Source organism: Oncorhynchus masou, unplaced genomic scaffold (assembly GCF_036934945.1).
Source record: "Oncorhynchus masou masou isolate Uvic2021 unplaced genomic scaffold, UVic_Omas_1.1 unplaced_scaffold_1333, whole genome shotgun sequence".
Taxonomy (NCBI): domain Eukaryota; kingdom Metazoa; phylum Chordata; class Actinopteri; order Salmoniformes; family Salmonidae; genus Oncorhynchus; species Oncorhynchus masou.
In genome coordinates this window covers 22,501-43,404 of record NW_027003207.1, presented here as the reverse complement: position 1 = coordinate 43,404, position 20,904 = coordinate 22,501, and the positions used below count along the sequence as shown (strand labels likewise).

The 20,904-nt window shown below is 42.3% G+C and overlaps 1 protein-coding gene across 1 annotated transcript in view; it reads left to right on the top strand.

The window, feature by feature from the left end:
• Nucleotides 1-655: 655 nt before the first annotated feature.
• Nucleotides 656-20,904, top strand: part of LOC135530397 (protein kinase C beta type-like) — a 39,819-nt gene continuing 19,570 nt past the window's right edge. Inside the window, exons 1-2 of the mRNA XM_064958732.1 lie at nt 656-1,215; nt 3,638-3,669. Of these exons, the coding sequence (XP_064814804.1) occupies nt 1,013-1,215; nt 3,638-3,669 (235 nt within the window). The 5' untranslated portion in view covers nt 656-1,012. The remainder of the gene's footprint in view (nt 1,216-3,637; nt 3,670-20,904) is intronic.

The window sequence follows — 20,904 nt, the reverse complement described above, 5'->3', positions numbered from 1 at the left end:
TTCTACCAGGATCCACGTCCCTCCCTTAGAGCTCTGTGACTTTACCCTCCTGTTCTACCAGGATCCACGTCACTCCCTTAGAGCTCTGTGACTTTACCCTCCTGTTCTACCAGGATCCACGTCACTCCCTTAGAGCTCTGTGACTTTACCCTCCTGTTCTACCAGGATCCACGTCCCTCCCTTAGAGCTCTGTGACTTTACCCTCCTGTTCTACATTTCTATATTCTGGTGTTCTACCTATTCTACTGTTCTATATTCTGGTGTTCTATCTATTCTACTGTTCTATATTCTGGTGTTCTATCTATTCTACTGTTCTATTCCATCATCCTCTACATTCTAGAGTTCCACCCACGTCCTTCTCTTTCTCACTGGCTGAGTGGCTGGTCAGGTGATCTTCAACAAGTGTCCACTTGTTTATCTCTCTGGGGATGTTTTAGACCTTCACTAACATTCAATACCATTCAATACCATTCAATAACATTCACTAACATTCACTAACATTCACTAACATTCAATAACACACACCTTCTCTTTTGTCAGTATCTCTCGCTCATGACCTAGGCTACACCCTAATGTTCACCTAAATATTTGCGACAAAAACAGACCCTCTGTCTCTTCCTACACACACACCGTGTACGGTGGAATTCGGAGTAGATAAGGGGGAGGGGCCTTCATTGCCCCCTATCTCACGGTTCCAGCGCAACACTCTTCCTGCAGACAACATACACACTGCACGAGGCGCTTCGCTCACACTCCAGCAGCACGTCGCCACAGCTGTAGCAGCGCTGCTCAGTCTCCGGGGGCTGTGGGAGATCCGAGCGAACAGGGAAGCAGGGCCCACGGGGAGTCGGGGACCCAGCAGTGTGAGGCTTGGCAGGAGTCAGGACATTCACACCGAGCGAACACCGGGGGGAAGCCGACACTGAGAGAGGAAGAAGGGAGGGAGGCACCTTCTAAAAAAGGCACACAACTCTCTCTTTCCTCCAAATTTCAAAAACACTTCCGCGTTAAAATGGCTGACCGCGAGCAGGGCAGCAGCGACGGAGAGAGCTCGAGCACCGGGGGATCCGAGCGGCGGGAGAGCGGGGCCGCGAGGGGCTTCGCGCGCCAAGGAGCTCTGCGCCAGAAGAACGTGCACGAGGTCAAGGACCACAAGTTCATCGCGCGCTTCTTCAAGCAGCCCACGTTCTGCAGCCACTGCACGGACTTCATCTGGTTAGTGTGCGTGCGTGGGGGATGTGCGTGTGTGTGTGCGGCGCGCAGGGTACAGGTGATTCACTTGCTGCTGAATGACTTTAGCCTGGCAGAGAGAGACAGAGAGACGCATGAATTGCTAACAACAAGAGATATAAACACACAGCCTACAGCAACCGAATGGAACATGGTTGTATAACCATGAATCCGCCATTGTTAGTGTCCTATGTGTGGTCAGACCCACCAGAGACAGATAGTCAGTCTATCGACCATTCTACCGCATCACACACTGACTCCAGGTGGTTGGTGTGTCTGTCTGTGTGTCTCCCTGTGTGTTTCTCTCTGTGTGTGTCTCTGTGTGTGTGTCTCTGTGTGTGTGTGTGTGTGTGTGTGTGTGTGTGTGTGTGTGTGTGTGTGTGTGTGTGTGTGTCTGTGTGTCTGTGTGTGTGTGTGTCTCTGTGTGTGTCTGTGTGTGTGTGTGTGTGTCTCTGTGTGTGTGTGTGTGTGTGTCTGTGTGTGTGTCTCTGTGTGTGTGTGTGTGTCTCTGTGTGTGTGTGTCTGTGTATGTCTGTGTGTGTGTGTGTGTCTGTGTGTCTGTGTGTGTGTGTTTCTGTGTGTGTGTGTGTGTCTGTGTGTGTGTGTCTCTGTGTGTGTGTGTGTCTCTGTGTGTGTGTGTGTCTCTGTGTGTCTGTGTGTGTGTGTCTCTGTGTGTGTGTGTGTCTCTGTGTGTGTGTGTGTCTCTGTGTGTGTGTGTCTCTGTGTGTGTGTGTGTGTCTCTGTGACACCATTCAAGGATGTTATTATCTGATTTATCTTCAGCTCATTAAGTACAAACTGAATGGGGGGTTCAGGTAAGACTGGTGGTTAGAGAGGGGGTCAGGTAGGCTGGTGGTTAGAGGGGGGAGTCAGGTAGGCTGGTGGTTAGAGGGGGGTCAGGTAGGCTGGTGGTTAGAGGGGGGAGTCAGGTAGGCTGGTGGTTAGAGGGGGGTCAGGTAGGCTGGTGGTTAGAGGGGGGGAGTCAGGTAGGCTGGTGGTTAGAGGGGGGGGTCAGGTAGACTGGTGGTTAGAGAGGGGGGTCAGGTAGGCTGGTGGTTAGAGAGGGGGGGGATCAGGTAGACTGGTGGTTAGAGGGGTGGGGTCAGGTAGACTGGTGGTTAGAGGGGGGGGTCAGGTAGACTGGTGGTTAGAGAGGGGGGTCAGGTAGGCTGGTGGTTAGAGAGGGGGGGATCAGGTAGACTGGTGGTTAGAGGGGTGGGGTCAGGTAGACTGGTGGTTAGAGAGGGGGGTCAGGTAGACTGGTGTTAGAGGGGGGTCAGGTAGGCTGGTGGTTAGAGGGGGGGTCAGGTAGACTGGTGGTTAGAGAGGGGGGGGTCAGGTAGACTGGTGGTTAGAGGGTGGGGTAGGTAGACTGGTGGTCAGAGGGGGGGGGGGTAGACTGGTGGTTGGAGGGGGGGTCAGGTAGACTGGTGGTTAGAGAGGGGGGACAGGTAGATTGGTGGTTAGAGGGGGGTCAGGTAGACTGGTGGTTAGAGGGTGGGGTAGGTAGACTGGTGGTCAGAGGGGGGGTCAGGTAGACTGGTGGTTGGAGGGGGGGTCAGGTAGACTGGTGGTTAGAGAGGGGGGACAGGTAGATTGGTGGTTAGAGGGGGGGTCAGGTAGACTGGTGGTTAGAGGGGGGTCAGGTAGACTGGTGGTTAGAGGGGGGTCAGGTAGACTGGTGGTTAGAGGGTGGGGTAGGTAGACTGGTGGTCAGAGGGGGGGTCAGGTAGACTGGTGGTTGGAGGGGGGTCAGGTAGACTGGTGGTTAGAGAGGGGGGACAGGTAGATTGGTGGTTAGAGGGGGGTCAGGTAGACTGGTGGTTAGAGGGGGGTCAGGTAGACTGGTGATCAGGGTGGGGTCAGGTAGACTGGTGGTTAGAGGGGGGTCAGGTAGACTGGTGGTGAGGGGGGGGTCAGGTAGACTGGTGGTTAGAGGGGGGTCAGGTAGACTGGTGGTCAGGGGGGTCAGGTAGACTGGTGGTTAGAGGGTGGGGTCAGGTAGACTGGTGGTGAGAGGGGGGTCAGGTAGACTGGTGGTTTCAGGGGGGTCAGGTAGACTGGTGGTTAGAGGGGGAGGGGGTCAGGTAGACTGGTGGTTAGAGGGGGGGTCAGGTAGACTGGTGGTTAGAGGGGGGTCAGGTAGACTGGTGGTTAGAGGGGGGTCAGGTAGACTGGTGGTTAGAGGGGGGTCAGGTAGACTGGTGGTTAGAGGGGGGGGTCAGGTAGACTGGTGGTTTCAGGGGGGTCAGGTAGACTGGTGGTGAGAGGGGGTCAGGTAGACTGGTGGTTAGAGGGGGGGTCAGGTAGACTGGTGGTTAGAGGGGGGGGTCAGGTAGACTGGTGGTTAGAGGTGAGTGAGTCAGTGAGGACATTAATAAACCTCATGTTCCATTTCTCTTCACAGGGGGTTCGGGAAGCAAGGTTTCCAGTGTCAAGGTAGGACTTATCTACGGGCCTGTTGGCCTACTATAGTAGTCTATATATAGGACTTATCTACGGGCCTGTTGGCCTACTATAGTAGTCTATATATAGGACTTATCTATGGGCCTACTATAGTAGTCTATATATAGGACTTATCTATGGGCCTGTTGGCCTACTATAGTAGTCTATATATAGGACTTATCTATGGGCCTACTATAGTAGTCTATATATAGGACTTATCTACGGGCCTGTTGGCCTACTATAGTAGTCTATATATAGGACTTATCTATTGGCCTACTATAGTAGTCTATATATAGGACTTATCTATTGGCCTACTATAGTAGTCTATATATAGGACTTATCTATGGGCCTACTATAGTAGTCTATATATAGGACTTATCTACGGGCCTGTTGGCCTACTATAGTAGTCTATATATAGGACTTATCTATGGGCCTACTATAGTAGTCTATATATAGGACTTATCTACGGGCCTGTTGGCCTACTATAGTAGTCTATATATAGGACTTATCTATGGGCCTGTTGGCCTACTATAGTAGTCTATATATAGGACTTATCTACGGGCCTATGGGCCTACTATAGTAGTCTATATATAGGACTTATCTATGGGCCTGTTGGCCTACTATAGTAGTCTATATATAGGACTTATCTATTGGCCTACTATAGTAGTCTATATATAGGACTTATCTACGGGCCTGTTGGCCTACTATAGTAGTCTATATATAGGACTTATCTACGGGCCTACTATAGTAGTCTATATATAGGACTTATCTACAGGCCTGTTGGCCTACTATAGTAGTCTATATATAGGACTTATCTACGGGCCTGTTGGCCTACTATAGTAGTCTATATATAGGACTTATCTATGGGCCTGTTGGCCTACTATAGTAGTCTATATATAGAACTTATCTATGGGCCTATGGGCCTACTATAGTAGTCTATATATAGGACTTATCTATGGGCCTACTATAGTAGTCTATATATAGGACTTATCTAGGGGCCTACTATAGTAGTCTATATATAGGACTTATCTACGGGCCTACTATAGTAGTCTATATATAGGACTTATCTATGGGCCTATGGGCCTACTATAGTAGTCTATATATAGGACTTATCTATGGGCCTACAATAGTAGTCTATATATAGGACTTATCTACGGGCCTACTATAGTAGTCTATATATAGGACTTATCTATGGCCTACTATAGTAGTCTATATATAGGACTTATCTATGGGCCTGTTGGCCTACTATAGTAGTCTATATATAGGACTTATCTATGGGCCTACTATAGTAGTCTATATATAGGACTTATCTACGGGCCTGTTGGCCTACTATAGTAGTCTATATATAGGACTTATCTATGGGCCTACTATAGTAGTCTATATATAGGACTTATCTACGGGCCTGTTGGCCTACTATAGTAGTCTATATATAGGACTTATCTATGGGCCTGTTGGCCTACTATAGTAGTCTATATATAGGACTTATCTATTGGCCTACTATAGTAGTCTATATATAGGACTTATCTATTGGCCTACTATAGTAGTCTATATATAGGACTTATCTATGGGCCTGTTGGCCTACTATAGTAGTCTATATATAGGACTTATCTATGGGCCTACTATAGTAGTCTATATATAGGACTTATCTATTGGCCTACTATAGTAGTCTATATATAGGACTTATCTACGGGCCTGTTGGCCTACTATAGTAGTCTATATATAGGACTTATCTACGGGCCTGTTGGCCTACTATAGTAGTCTATATATAGGACTTATCTATTGGCCTGTTGGCCTACTATAGTAGTCTATATATAGGACTTATCTATGGGCCTACTATAGTAGTCTATATATAGGACTTATCTATGGGCCTACTATAGTAGTCTATATATAGGACTTATCTATGGGCCTGTTGGCCTACTATAGTAGTCTATATATAGGACTTATCTAGGGGCCTACTATAGTAGTCTATATATAGGACTTATCTACGGGCCTACTATAGTAGTCTATATATAGGACTTATCTATGGGCCTATGGGCCTACTATAGTAGTCTATATATAGGACTTATCTATGGGCCTACAATAGTAGTCTATATATAGGACTTATCTATGGGCCTGTGGGCCTACTATAGTAGTCTCTATATAGGACTTATCTATGGCCTACTATAGTAGTCTATATATAGGACTTATCTATGGGCCTGTTGGCCTACTATAGTAGTCTATATATAGGACTTATCTATGGGCCTACTATAGTAGTCTATATATAGGACTTATCTATGGGCCTACTATAGTAGTCTATATATAGGACTTATCTACGGGCCTGTTGGCCTACTATAGTAGTCTATATATAGGACTTATCTATGGACCTATGGGCCTACTATAGTAGTCTATATATAGGACTTATCTACGGGCCTGTTGGCCTACTATAGTAGTCTATATATAGGACTTATCTACGGGCCTGTTGGCCTACTATAGTAGTCTATATATAGGACTTATCTATGGGCCTACTATAGTAGTCTATATATAGGACTTATCTACGGGCCTGTTGGCCTACTATAGTAGTCTATATATAGGACTTATCTATGGGCCTACTATAGTAATCTATATATAGGACTTATCTACGGGCCTGTTGGCCCTCTATAGTAGTCTATATATAGGACTTATCTACGGGCCTATGGGCCTACTATAGTAGTCTATATATAGGACTTATCTATGGGCCTACTATAGTAGTCTATATATAGGACTTATCTATGGGCCTACTATAGTAGTCTATATATAGGACTTTTCTATGGGCCTGTTGGCCTACTATAGTAGTCTATATATAGGACTTATCTACGGGCCTACTATAGTAGTCTATATATAGGACTTATCTATGGGCCTACTATAGTAGTCTATATATAGGACTTTTCTACGGGCCTGTTGGCCTACTATAGTAGTCTATATATAGGACTTATCTATGGGCCTATGGGCCTACTATAGTAGTCTATATATAGGACTTATCTATGGGCCTACTATAGTAGTCTATATATAGGACTTATCTACGGGCCTGTTGGCCTACTATAGTAGTCTTATATAGGACTTATCTATGGGCCAGTTACTATAGTAGTCTATATATAGGACTTATCTACGGGCCTGTTGGCCTACTATAGTAGTCTATATATAGGACTTATCTATGGGCCTACTATAGTAGTCTATATATAGGACTTATCTATGGGCCTACTATAGTAGTCTATATATAGGACTTATCTATGGACCTGTTGGCCTACTATAGTAGTCTATATATAGGACTTATCTATTGGCCTACTATAGTAGTCTATATATAGGACTTATCTATGGGCCTATGGGCCTACTATAGTAGTCTCTATATAGGACTTATCTACGGGCCTGTTGGCCTACTATATATATTGTAGTAGGTTACTATAGCAGCCTAGTCTATATGTTGTAGTAGGTTACTATAGCAGCCTAGTCTATATGTTGTAGTAGGTTACTATAGCAGCCTATATATTGTAGTAGGTTACTATAGCAGCCTATATATTGTAGTAGGTTACTATAGCAGCCTAGTCTATATTTATGTAGTAGGTTACTATAGCAGCCTAGTCTGTATGTTGTAGTAGGTTACTATACCAGCCTATATGTTGTAGTAGGTTACTATAGCAGTCTATATGTTGTAGTAGGTTACTTTAGCAGTCTAGTCTATATTTTGTCGTAGGTTACTATAGCAGCCTAGTCTGTATGTTGTAGTAGGTTACTATACCAGCCTATATGTTGTAGTAGGTTACTATAGCAGCCTAGTCTATATGTTGTCGTAGGTTACCATAGCAGTCTATATATTGTAGTAGGTTACTATAGCAATCTATATATTGTAGTAGGTTACTATAGCAGCCTATATATTGTAGTAGGTTACTATAGCAGACTATATGTTGTAGTAGGTTACTATAGCAGTCTATATATTGTAGTAGGTTACTATAGCAGTCTATATATTGTAGTAGGTTACTATAGCAGTCTCGTCTATATGTTGTAGTAGGTTACTATAGCAGCCTAGTCTATATGTTGTAGTAGGTTACTATAGCAGCCTAGTCTATATATTGTAGTAGGTTACTATAGCAGCCTATATATTGTAGTAGGTTACTATAGCAGCCTAGTCTATATATTGTAGTAGGTTACTATAGCAGCCTATATATTGTAGTAGGTTACTATAGCAGCCTATATGTTGTAGTAGGTTACTATAGCAGTCTATATGTTGTAGTAGGTTACTATAGCAGTCTAGTCTATATGTTGTAGTAGGTTACTATAGCAGTCTAGTCTATATGTTGTAGTAGGTTACTATAGCAGTCTATATGTTGTAGTAGGTTACTATAGCAGCCTATATGTTGTAGTAGGTTACTATAGCAGTCTAGTCTATATGTTGTAGTAGGTTACTATAGCAGCCTATATAGTGTAGTAGGTTACTATAGCAGCCTAGTCTATATGTTGTAGTAGGTTAATATAGCAGTCTAGTCTATATATTGTTGTAGTTTACTATAGCAGTCTATATATTGTAGTAGTTTACTATAGCAGTCTATATATTGTAGTAGGTTACTATAGCAGTCTATATATTGTAGTAGGTTACTATAGCAGTCTATATATTGTAGTAGGTTACTATAGCAGTCTCGTCTATATGTTGTAGTAGGTTACTATAGCAGTCTATATATTGTAGTAGGTTACTATAGCAGTCTAGTCTATATATTGTAGTTGGTTACTATAGCAGTCTAGTCTATATGTTGTAGTAGGTTACTATAGCAGCCTATATATTGTAGTAGGTTACTATAGCAGTCTATATATTTTAGTAGGTTACTATAGCAGTCTATATATTGTAGTAGGTTACTATAGCAGTCTATATGTTGTAGTAGGTTACTATAGCAGTCTATATGTTGTAGTAGGTTACTATAGCAGTCTATATGTTGTAGTAGGTTACTATAGCAGCCTAGTCTATATATTGTAGTAGGTTACTATAGCAGCCTATATGTTATAGTAGGTTACTATAGCAGCCTAGTCTATATATTGTAGTATATTACTATAGCAGTCTATATATTGTAGTAGGTTACTATAGCAGTCTATATATTGTAGTAGGTTACTATAGCAGCCTATATATTGTAGTAGGTTACTATAGCAGTCTATATATTGTAGTAGGTTACTATAGCAGCCTAGTCTATATATTGTAGTATATTACTATAGCAGTCTATATATTGTAGTCGGTTACTATAGCAGCCTAGTCTATATATTGTAGTATATTACTATAGCAGTCTATATATTGTAGTAGGTTACTATAGCAGCCTATATATTGTAGTATATTACTATAGCAGTCTATATATTGTAGTAGGTTACTATAGCAGTCTATATGTTGTAGTAGGTTACTATAGCAGCCTATATATTGTAGTAGGTTACTATAGCAGTCTATATATTGTAGTAGGTTACTATAGCAGCCTATATATTGTAGTAGGTTACTATAGCAGCCTATATATTGTAGTAGGTTACTATAGCAGTCTATATATTGTAGTAGGTTACTATAGCAGCCTATATGTTGTAATAGGTTACTATAGCAGCCTATATATTGTAGTAGGTTACTATAGCAGTCTATATATTGTAGTAGGTTACTATAGCAGTCTATATATTGTAGTAGTGTACTATAGCAGTCTAGTCTATATATTGTAGTAGGTTACTATAGCAGCCTATATATTGTAGTAGGTTACTATAGCAGTCTATATATTGTAGTAGGTTACTATAGCAGTCTATATATTGTTTACTATAGCAGCCTATATGTTGTAGTAGGTTACTATAGCAGTCTATATATTGTAGTAGGTTACTATAGCAGTCTATATATTGTAGTAGGTTACTATAGCAGTCTATATATTGTAGTAGGTTACTATAGCAGGCTAGTCTATATATTGTAGTAGGTTACTATAGCAGTCTAGTCTATATGTTGTAGTAGGTTACTATAGCAGCCTAGTCTATATATTGTAGTAGGTTACTATAGCAGCCTATATATTGTAGTAGGTTACTATAGCAGTCTATATGTTGTAGTAGGTTACTATAGCAGCCTAGTCTATATATTGTAGTAGGTTACTATACCAGCCTATATGTTATAGTAGGTTACTATAGCAGCCTAGTCTATATATTGTAGTAGGTTACTATACCAGCCTATATGTTATAGTAGGTTACTATAGCAGCCTATATATTGTTGTAGTAGGTTACTATATCAGTCCTTATATTGTAGTAGGTTACTATAGCAGCCTAGTCTATATATTGTAGTAGTGTACTATAGCAGTCTAGTCTATATATTGTAGTATGTTACTATAGCAGTCTATATGTTGTAGTAGGTTACTATAGCAGTCTATATGTTGTAGTAGGTTACTTTAGCAGTTTATATGTTGTAGTAGGTTACTATAGCAGCCTATATATTGTAGTAGGTTACTATAGCAGTCTAGTCTATATATTGTAGTAGGTTACTATAGCAGTCTAGTCTATATATTGTAGTAGGTTACTATAGCAGTCTATATATTGTAGTAGGTTACTATAGCAGTCTATATGTTGTAGTAGGTTACTATAGCAGCCTATATGTTGTAGTAGGTTACTATAGCAGTCTATATATTGTAGTAGGTTACTATAGCAGCCTAGTCTATATATTGTAGTAGTGTTACTATAGCAGTTAGTCTATATATTGTAGTAGGTTACTATAGCAGCCTATTATGTTGTAGTAGGTTACTATAGCAGTCTATATATTGTAGTAGGTTACTATAGCAGTCTATATGTTGTAGTAGGTTACTATAGCAGTCTAGTCTATATGTTGTAGTAGGTTACTATAGCAGTCTAGTCTATATGTTGTAGTAGTTGTAGTAGGTTACTATAGCAGTCTATATATTGTAGTAGGTTACTATAGCAGCCTATATATTGTAGTAGGTTACTATAGCAGCTAGTCTATATATTGTAGTAGGTTACTATAGCAGTCTATATATTGTAGTAGGTTACTATAGCAGCCTAGTCTATATATTGTAGTAGGTTACTATAGCAGTCTATATATTGTAGTAGGTTACTATAGCAGTCTATATATTGTAGTAGGTTACTATAGCAGTCTATATATTGTAGTAGGTTACTATAGCAGTCTATATATTGTAGTATATTGTAGTTTACTATAGCAGTCTATATATTGTAGTAGGTTACTATAGCAGTCTATATATTGTAGTAGGTTACTATAGCAGTCTATATATTGTAGTAGGTTACTATAGCAGCCTAGTCTATATGTCTATAGCAGCCTATTATATTGTAGTAGGTTACTATAGCAGTCTATATATTGTAGTAGGTTACTATAGCAGTCTATATGTTGTAGTAGGTTACTATAGCAGTCTATATATTGTAGTAGGTTACTATAGCAGTCTATCTATATATTGTAGTAGGTTACTATAGCAGTCTAGTATATATTGTAGTAGGTTACTATAGCAGTCTATATATTGTAGTAGGTTACTATAGCAGTCTATATATTGTAGTAGGTTACTATAGCAGCCTATATGTTGTAGTAGGTTACTATATAGTCTATATATTGTAGTAGGTTACTATAGCAGCCTAGTCTATATATTGTAGTAGGTTACTATAGCAGTCTAGTCTATATATTGTAGTAGGTTACTATAGCAGTCCTATATATTGTTGTAGTAGGTTACTATAGCAGTCTATATATTGTAGTAGGTTACTATAGCAGTCTATATATTGTAGTAGGTTACTATAGCAGTCTAGTCTATATGTTGTAGTAGGTTACTATAGCAGTCTATATATTGTAGTAGGTTACTATAGCAGCCTATATTTGTAGTAGGTTACTATAGCAGTCTATATATTTGTAGTAGGTTACTATAGCAGTCTATATATTGTAGTAGGTTACTATAGCAGCCTATATAGTTGTAGTAGGTTACTATAGTCTATATGTTGTAGTAGTTTACTATAGCAGTCTAGTCTATATATTGTAGTAGGTTACTATAGCAGTCTATATATTGTAGTAGGTTACTATAGCAGTCTATATGTTGTAGTAGGTTACTATAGCAGTCTATATGTTGTAGTAGGTTACTATAGCAGTCTATATATTGTAGTAGGTTACTATAGCAGTCTATATATGTTGTAGTAGGTTACTATAGCAGTCTATATATTGTAGTAGGTTACTATAGCAGTCTAGTCTATATATTGTAGTAGGTTACTATAGCAGTCTAGTCTATATGTTGTAGTAGGTTACTATAGCAGCCTATATATTGTAGTAGGTTACTATAGCAGTCTATATATTGTTAGTAGGTTACTATAGCAGTCTATATATTGTAGTAGGTTACTATAGCAGTCTATATGTTGTAGTAGGTTACTATAGCAGTCTATATGTTGTAGTAGGTTACTATAGCAGTCTATATGTTGTAGTAGGTTACTATAGCAGCCTAGTCTATATATTGTAGTAGGTTACTATAGCAGCCTATATGTTATAGTAGGTTACTATAGCAGCCTAGTCTATATATTGTAGTATATTACTATAGCAGTCTATATATTGTAGTAGGTTACTATAGCAGTCTATATATTGTAGTAGGTTACTATAGCAGCCTATATATTGTAGTATATTACTATAGCAGTCTATATATTGTAGTAGGTTACTATAGCAGCCTAGTCTATATATTGTAGTATATTACTATAGCAGTCTATATATTGTAGTCGGTTACTATAGCAGCCTAGTCTATATATTGTAGTATATTACTATAGCAGTCTATATATTGTAGTAGGTTACTATAGCAGCCTATATATTGTAGTATATTACTATAGCAGTCTATATATTGTAGTAGGTTACTATAGCAGTCTATATGTTGTAGTAGGTTACTATAGCAGTCTATAGCAGTCTATATATTGTAGTAGGTTACTATAGCAGCCTATATATTGTAGTAGGTTACTATAGCAGCCTATATATTGTAGTAGGTTACTATAGCAGTCTATATATTGTAGTAGGTTACTATAGCAGCCTATATGTTGTAATAGGTTACTATAGCAGCCTATATATTGTAGTAGGTTACTATAGCAGTCTATATATTGTAGTAGGTTACTATAGCAGTCTATATATTGTAGTAGTGTACTATAGCAGTCTAGTCTATATATTGTAGTAGGTTACTATAGCAGCCTATATATTGTAGTAGGTTACTATAGCAGTCTATATATTGTAGTAGGTTACTATAGCAGTCTATATATTGTAGTAGGTTACTATTGCAGCCTATATATTGTAGTAGGTTACTATAGCAGTCTAGTCTATATATTGTAGTAGGTTACTATAGCAGTCTAGTCTATATGTTGTAGTAGGTTACTATAGCAGCCTAGTCTATATATTGTAGTAGGTTACTATAGCAGCCTATATATTGTAGTAGGTTACTATAGCAGTCTATATGTTGTAGTAGGTTACTATAGCAGCCTAGTCTATATATTGTAGTAGGTTACTATAGCAGCCTATATATTGTAGTAGGTTACTATAGCAGTCTAGTCTATATATTGTAGTAGGTTACTATAGCAGTCTAGTCTATATATTGTAGTAGGTTACTATAGCAGTCTATATATTGTAGTAGGTTACTATAGCAGTCTATATGTTGTAGTAGGTTACTATAGCAGCCTATATGTTGTAGTAGGTTACTATAGCAGTCTATATATTGTAGTAGGTTACTATAGCAGCCTAGTCTATATATTGTAGTAGTGTACTATAGCAGTCTAGTCTATATATTGTAGTAGGTTACTATAGCAGTCTATATATTGTAGTAGGTTACTATAGCAGCCTAGTCTATATATTGTAGTAGGTTACTATAGCAGTCTATATGTTGTAGTTGGTTACTATAGCAGCCTATATGTTGTAGTAGGTTACTATAGCAGTCTATATGTTGTAGTAGGTTACTATAGCAGTCTATATGTTGTAGTAGGTTACTATAGCAGCCTATATGTTGTAGTAGGTTACTATAGCAGCCTATATGTTGTAGTAGGTTACTATAGCAGTCTATATGTTGTAGTAGGTTACTATAGCAGTCTATATGTTGTAGTAGGTTACTATAGCAGCCTATATGTTGTAGTAGGTTACTATAGCAGCCTAGTCTATATATTGTAGTAGGTTACTATAGCAGTCTATATGTTGTAGTAGGTTACTATAGCAGCCTATATGTTGTAGTAGGTTACTATAGCAGCCTATATATTGTAGTAGGTTACTATAGCAGCCTAGTCTATATATTGTAGTAGGTTACTATAGCAGTCTATATGTTGTAGTTGGTTACTATAGCAGCCTATATATTGTAGTATATTACTATAGCAGTCTATTTGTTGTAGTAGGTTACTATAGCAGCCTAGTCTATATATTGTAGTAGGTTACTATAGCAGTCTATATGTTGTAGTTGGTTACTATAGCAGCCTATATATTGTAGTATATTACTATAGCAGTCTATATGTTGTAGTAGGTTACTATAGCAGTCTATATATTGTAGTAGGTTACTATAGCAGTCTATATATTGTATTAGGTTACTATAGCAGCCTATATGTTGTAGTAGGTTACTATAGCAGCCTAGTCTATATATTGTAGTAGGTTACTATAGCAGCCTATATATTGTAGTGGGTTACTATAGCAGTCTATATGTTGTAGTAGGTTACTATAGCAGCCTATATGTTGTAGTAGGTTACTATATACCACGTCATTATAATACAGTAGCCAAATGTAATGACTAGAAATATTCCCCTTGTTGCTATGGTGATCTGTTGATGGTTAACGGTTAGACCCGATGTCTGCTCTTGTCTTCTGGTCCATCTCATCTGGTGACAGGTGGTTCCGTTGTCACGGGGAGGAGTCGGTTACAGGGGGAGGGGCAGCGGGGGTGTGTCCAGCTGTGATGTCACGCTGTGATTGATCCCAGTGATTCATTGGGGTGGGGGCGGTGGCCACTCATCATGATGGGTCTTTGATGAGGTTGGGGTGGGGGCGGGGGCCACTCATCATGATGGGTCTTTGATGAGGTTGGGGTGGGGGCGGGGCCACTCATCATGATGGGTCTTTGATGTGGTTGGGGTGGGGGCGGGGGCCACTCATCATGATGGGTCTTTGATGTGGTTGGGGTGGGGGCGGGGGCCACTCATCATGATGGGTCTTTGATGTGGTTGGGGTGGGGGCGGGGGCCACTCATCATGATGGGTCTTTGATGTGGTTGGGGTGGGGGCGGGGGCCACTCATCATGATGGGTCTTTGATGTGGTTGGGGTGGGGGTGGGGGCCGCTCATCGTGGTGGGGGTGGTGGCAGCTCATCATGACGGGGTGGGGGCCGCTAATCGTGGTGGGGGTGGTGGCAGCTCATCATGACGGGGTGGGGACGCTCATCGTGGTGGGGGTGGTGGCAGCTCATCGTGACGGGGTGGGGGCCGCTCATCGTGGTGGGGGTGGTGGCAGCTCATCGTGACGGGGTGGGAGCAGGTCATCGTGATGGGGGTGGTGGCAGCTCATCGTGACGGGGTGGGGGCCGCTCATCGTGGTGGGGGTGGTGGCAGCTCATCGTGACGGGGTGGGAGCAGGTCATCGTGGTGGGGGTGGTGGCAGCTCATCGTGACGGGGTGGGAGCAGGTCATCGTGGTGGGGGTGGTGGCAGCTCATCGTGACGGGGTGGGGGCCGTCATCGTGGTGGGGGTGGTGGCAGCTCATCGTGACGGGGTGGGAGCAGGTCATCGTGGTGGGGGTGGTGGCAGCTCATCGTGACGGGGTGGGAGCAGGTCATCGTGGTGGGGGTGGTGGCAGCTCATCGTGACGGGGTGGGGGCCGCTAATCGTGGTGGGGGTGGTGGCAGCTCATCGTGACGGGGTGGGAGCAGGTCATCGTGATGGGGGTGGGGGCCGCTCATCGTGGTGGCAGCTCATCGTGACGGGGTGGGAGCAGGTCATCGTGACGGGGTGGGGGCCGCTCATCGTGGTGGGGGTGGTGGCAGCTCATCGTGACGGGGGCCGCTCGCTGGTCTGCGTACCCACATCCATAACTCCTCTTGACAGCAGAGATCATTTGTGAAAATGTTTCAGTTTAAAGCATGTCTGCTGCAGTGGTACACATTTTTCCACTGGTTGGAGAGAAACGTTTATTTCTGATATGATATCTGAGTGACGAACAAAATCAATATGGCTGCCCCCCTGGACGGTAATTAGACCATGTGGCCAAGTTTAGATAGCTGGCTCACTAACTAATTTATGGGCCCTGATTTCTAGAGATTGCATCATCAGTAGTGGTGTGTGTGTGTGTGTGTGTGTGTGTGTGTGTGTGTGTGTGTGTGTGTGTGTGTGTGTGTGTGTGTGTGTGTGTGTGTGTGTGTGTGTGTGTGTGTGTGTGTGTCAGGTGTAGACTGTATAAGCAGTCAAACAGTACTATGAGGTAAGAAGCAGCAGGCTGCAGAGATGGTACCAGTGTCTAGTCAGAACGTACAGCCGTTGAAGATGTCACACACGTGATGCATCTTGGGTGTTGTTGCTTTGTCAGGGTGGTAACACAGGAAATGCAAAGAGGGTGAAGTGCAACACACACAGAGAGGCAGAAACCTTTCTGTCCCCAACAAAGTCTCTCTCTGTCTCTCTATCTGTCTGTCTCTCTGCATCTCTGTCTCTCTGTCTCTCTGTATCTCTGTCTCTCTGTCTCTCTGTCTCTCTGTCTGTCTCTCTGCATCTCTGTCTCTCTGTCTCTCTGTATCTCTGTCTCTCTGTCTCTGTCTCTCTCTGTCTCTCTGTCTCTGTCTGTCTCTCTGTCTGTCTGTCTCTCTGCATCTCTGTCTCTCTGTCTCTCTCTGTATCTCTGTCTCTCTCTGTCTCTCTGTATCTCTGTCTCTCTGTATCTCTGTCTCTCTGTCTCTCTGTATCTCTGTATCTCTGTCTCTCTCTGTCTCTCTGTCTCTCTCTGTCTCTCTCTGTCTCTCTCTGTCTCTCTATCTGTCTGTCTCTCTGCATCTCTGTCTCTCTGTCTCTCTCTGTCTCTCTGTATCTCTGTATCTCTGTCTCTCTGTATCTCTTTCTCTGTGTCAAAGAGGGTGAAGTGCAACACACACAGAGAAGCAGAAACCGTTCCGTCCCCAACAAAGCGGAAACAGCTGATCTACGCTCTAGAAGAGACCGACAGACAAATACCACATGATCTGTATCTGTCTGTCTCTCTGTCTCTCTCTGTGTGTCTCTCTCTGTCTCTCTGTCTGTCTCTGTCTCTCTATCTGTCTGTCTCTCTCTGTATCTCTCTCTGTCTCTCTCTCTGTGTGTCTGTCTCTCTCTGTCTCTCTGTCTGTCTCTGTCTCTCTCTCTGTCTCTCTCTGTCTGTCTCTCTTTCTCTGTGTCTCTGTCTCTCTGTCTCTCTATCTGTCTGTCTCTCTCTGTATCTCTGTCTCTCTCTCTAGTATCTCTGTCTCTAGGTCTCTCTCTCTCTCTGTGTGTCTGTCTCTCTCACTCTCTCAGGGCTCCTTCAGCTTGTGGTCTGTTGACAGTTAACACAATGGCTATTTTTTGCTCTAATTTCACTGACAAATTTCAGAGAGGGAGAGGGGCAGACAGAGGAGAAGTGAGAGTAGTTTAGGGAAGCAGGTCAGTGTCTCCATCAGCAGATGTAAAATAAAAATGAATGGCAGCAACAAGTCTCTCAATCACTGTTTCAGGGCTCTATACTCCCACACAGAGAGAGAGACAAGATCCTCTAGTTAAACAGTCTCAATCACTGTTTCAGGGCTCTATACTCCCACACAGAGAGAGACAAGATCCTCTAGTTAAACCGTCTCAATCACAGTTTCAGGGCTCTATACTCCCACACAGAGAGAGACAAGATCCTTAGTTAAACCGTCTCAATCACTGTTTCAGGGCTCTATACTCCCACACAGAGAGAGAGACAAGATCCTCTAGTTAAACAGTCTCAATCACTGTTTCAGGGCTGGTAGGTTACTGTAACTATACTCCCACACACAGAGAGAGACAAGATCCTCTAGTTAAACCGTCTCAATCACTGTTTCAGGGCTCTATACTCCCACACACAGAGAGAGACAAGATCCTCTAGTTAAACAAGTCAAGACAAGATGTCTGGCATTCCTCCTAACTCCTCTGAAATGTGTGTGTGTGTGTGTGGGGGGTTGACAAAGTGAGTGTTAGCTGAAGTGACAGAGACAGTCTATAGAGAGAGGGTCTGACTGGTAGGTTACTGTAACAGACTATAGAGAGAGACTGGTAGGTTACTGTAACAGTCTATAGAGAGAGACTGGTAGGTTACTGTAACAGTCTATAGAGAGAGACTGGTAGGTTACTGTAACAGTCTATAGAGAGAGGGTCTGAACTGAGTGGTAGGTTACTGTAACAGTCTATAGAGAGAGACTGGTAGGTTACTGTAACAGTCTATAGAGAGAGACTGGTAGGTTACTGTAACAGTCTATAGAGAGAGACTGGTAGGTTACTGTAACAGTCTATAGAGAGAGACTGGTAGGTTACTGTAACAGTCTATAGAGAGAGGGTCTGACTGGTAGGTTACTGTAATAGTCTATAGAGAGAGACTGGTAGATTACTGTAACAGTCTATAGAGAGAGACCGGTAGGTTACTGTAACAGTCTATAGAGAGAGACTGGTAGGTTACTGTAACAGTCTATAGAGAGAGACTGGTAGGTTACTGTAACAGTCTATAGAGAGAGACTGGTAGGTTACTGTAACAGTCTATAGAGAGAGACTGGTATGTTACTGTAACAGTCTATAGAGAGAGACTGGTAGGTTACTGTAACAGTCTATAGAGAGAGACTGGTAGGTTACTGTAACAGTCTATAGAGAGAGGGTCTGACTGGTAGGTTACTGTAACAGTCTATAGAGAGAGACTGGTAGGTTACTGTAACAGTCTATAGAGAGAGACCGGTAGGTTACTGTAACAGTCTATAGAGAGAGACTGGTAGGTTACTGTAACAGTCTATAGAGAGAGAGACCGGTAGGTTACTGTAACAGTCTATAGAGAGAGACTGGTAGATTACTGTAACAGTCTATAGAGAGAGACTGGTAGGTTACTGTAACAGTCTATAGAGAGAGACTGGTAGGTTACTGTAACAGTCTATAGAGAGAGACTGGTAGGTTACTGTAACAGTCTATAGAGAGAGACTGGTAGGTTACTGTAACAGTCTATAGAGAGAGGGTCTGACTGGTAGGTTACTGTAACAGTATATAGAGAGAGACTGGTAGGTTACTGTAACAGTCTATAGAGAGAGACTGGTAGGTTACTGTAACAGTCTATAGAGAGAGGGGGGTTCTGTCCTTGGTCTTTGTGGCCTTTACATTTACAATACCTGTTCTACTGGAAGGTTGAGGCTCTGGAGTGTACTTCCTCTCCCTGTCAACCCCCGCCTCCCTTCTCTTAGGACTTATGGTAACAGGGAATCTCTTGGGAGCAAGCCATGACTGGCAGAGGGTTAGGTGTGTCTCCCCTCTCTGTCTCTCTCTGTCTCTCTGTCTCTCTGTCTCTGTCTCTCTCCCGCTGTCTCTCTGTCTCTGTCTCTCTCTCTGTCTCTCTCTCTCTCTGTCTCTCTCTCTCTGTCTCCCTCTGTCTCTCTCTGTCTCTCTCTCTCTGTCTGTCTCTCTCTCACTCTGTCTCTCCCTCTCTGTCTCTCTCTCTGTCTCCCCCTCTGTCTCTCTCTCTCTGTCTCTCTCTGTCTCTCTCTGTCGCTCTCTCTCTCTCTCTCTCTCTCTCTCTCTGTCTCCCCTCTCTGTCTCTCTCCCTCTCTGTCTCTCTCTCTCTCTGTCTCCCCCTCTGTCTCTCTCTCTCTCTGTCTCCCCTCTCTGTCTCCCATCTCTGTCTCTCTCTGTCTCCCTCTCTGTCTCTCTCTGTCTCCCCCTCTGTCTCTCTCTCTCTGTCTCTCTCCCTCTCTGTCTCTCTCTCTGTCTCTCTCTCTCTCTGTCTCTCTCTCTCTCTGTCTCCCCCTCTGTCTCTCTCTCTCTGTCTCTCTCTGTCTCCCTCTCTGTCTCTCTCTGTCTCCCTCTCTGTCTCTCTCTGTCTCCCTCTCTGTCTCCCTCTCTGTTATCACAGTGATGGGGTGTTTTGGTCTGTGTTGAGGTGGTGAGAGAGTGGTGTGTGTGTGTCTGCGGTGAAGGGTTTGCATTCTGTACAGGAAGTGGCCCTCCACACCTCTTGCTGAAGAGAATAGAGAGAAGAACAAATTAACAATAAATAGTACATTCAGAAAGTATTTTAGACCCCACATTTTGTCACAAATGATTGATCTGATATTATATTGGTTATTTGTTAAACCTGTGTGAATGTGTAGATCCTACAGAATCTATGAGTAGAACTACTGTGTTCTCTCAGTGAGTCACCAAATATCTAGTTGCAGAATCTAGTAGTAGTAGACCTACTGTGTACTCCTCCCAGACTAGCTACCATAGACCTAGCTACTAACATATTACCTCTTCCAGACGAGCTACCATAGATCTAGCTACCATAGACCTAGCTACTAACATATGATATCTCCTTCCAGACTAGCTACCATAGACCTAGCTACTAACATATGATCTCTCCTTCCAGACTAGCTACCATAGACCTAGCTACTAACATATTACCTCTCCTTCCAGACTAGCTACCATAAATCTAGCTACCTTAGCTCTAGCTACCATAGATCTAGCTACTAACATATTACCTCTCCATTCAGACTAGCTACCATAGATCTAGCTACCATAGATCTAGCTACCAACATATGACCTCTCCTTCCAGACTAGCTACCATAGATCTAGCTACCATAGATCTAGCTACTAACATATTGCCACTCCTTTCAGACTAGCTACCATAGATCTAGCTACCATATATCTAGATACCATAGACCTAGCTACTAACATATTACCTCTCCTTCCAGACTAGCTACCATAGATCTAGCTACCTTAGCTCTAGCTACCTTATCTCTAGCTACCATAGATCTAGCTACTAACATATTACCTCTCCATTCAGATTAGCTACCATAGATCTAGCTACCAACATATGACCTCTCCTCCCAGACTAGCTACCATAGATCTAGCTACCATAGATCTAGCTACTAACATATGATCTCTCCTCCCAGACTAGCTACCATAGATCTAGCTACCATAGATCTAGCTACTAACATATTACCTCTCCATTCAGATTAGCTACCATAGATCTAGCTACCAACATATGACCTCTCCTCCCAGACTAGCTACCATAGATCTAGCTACCATAGATCTAGCTACTAACAT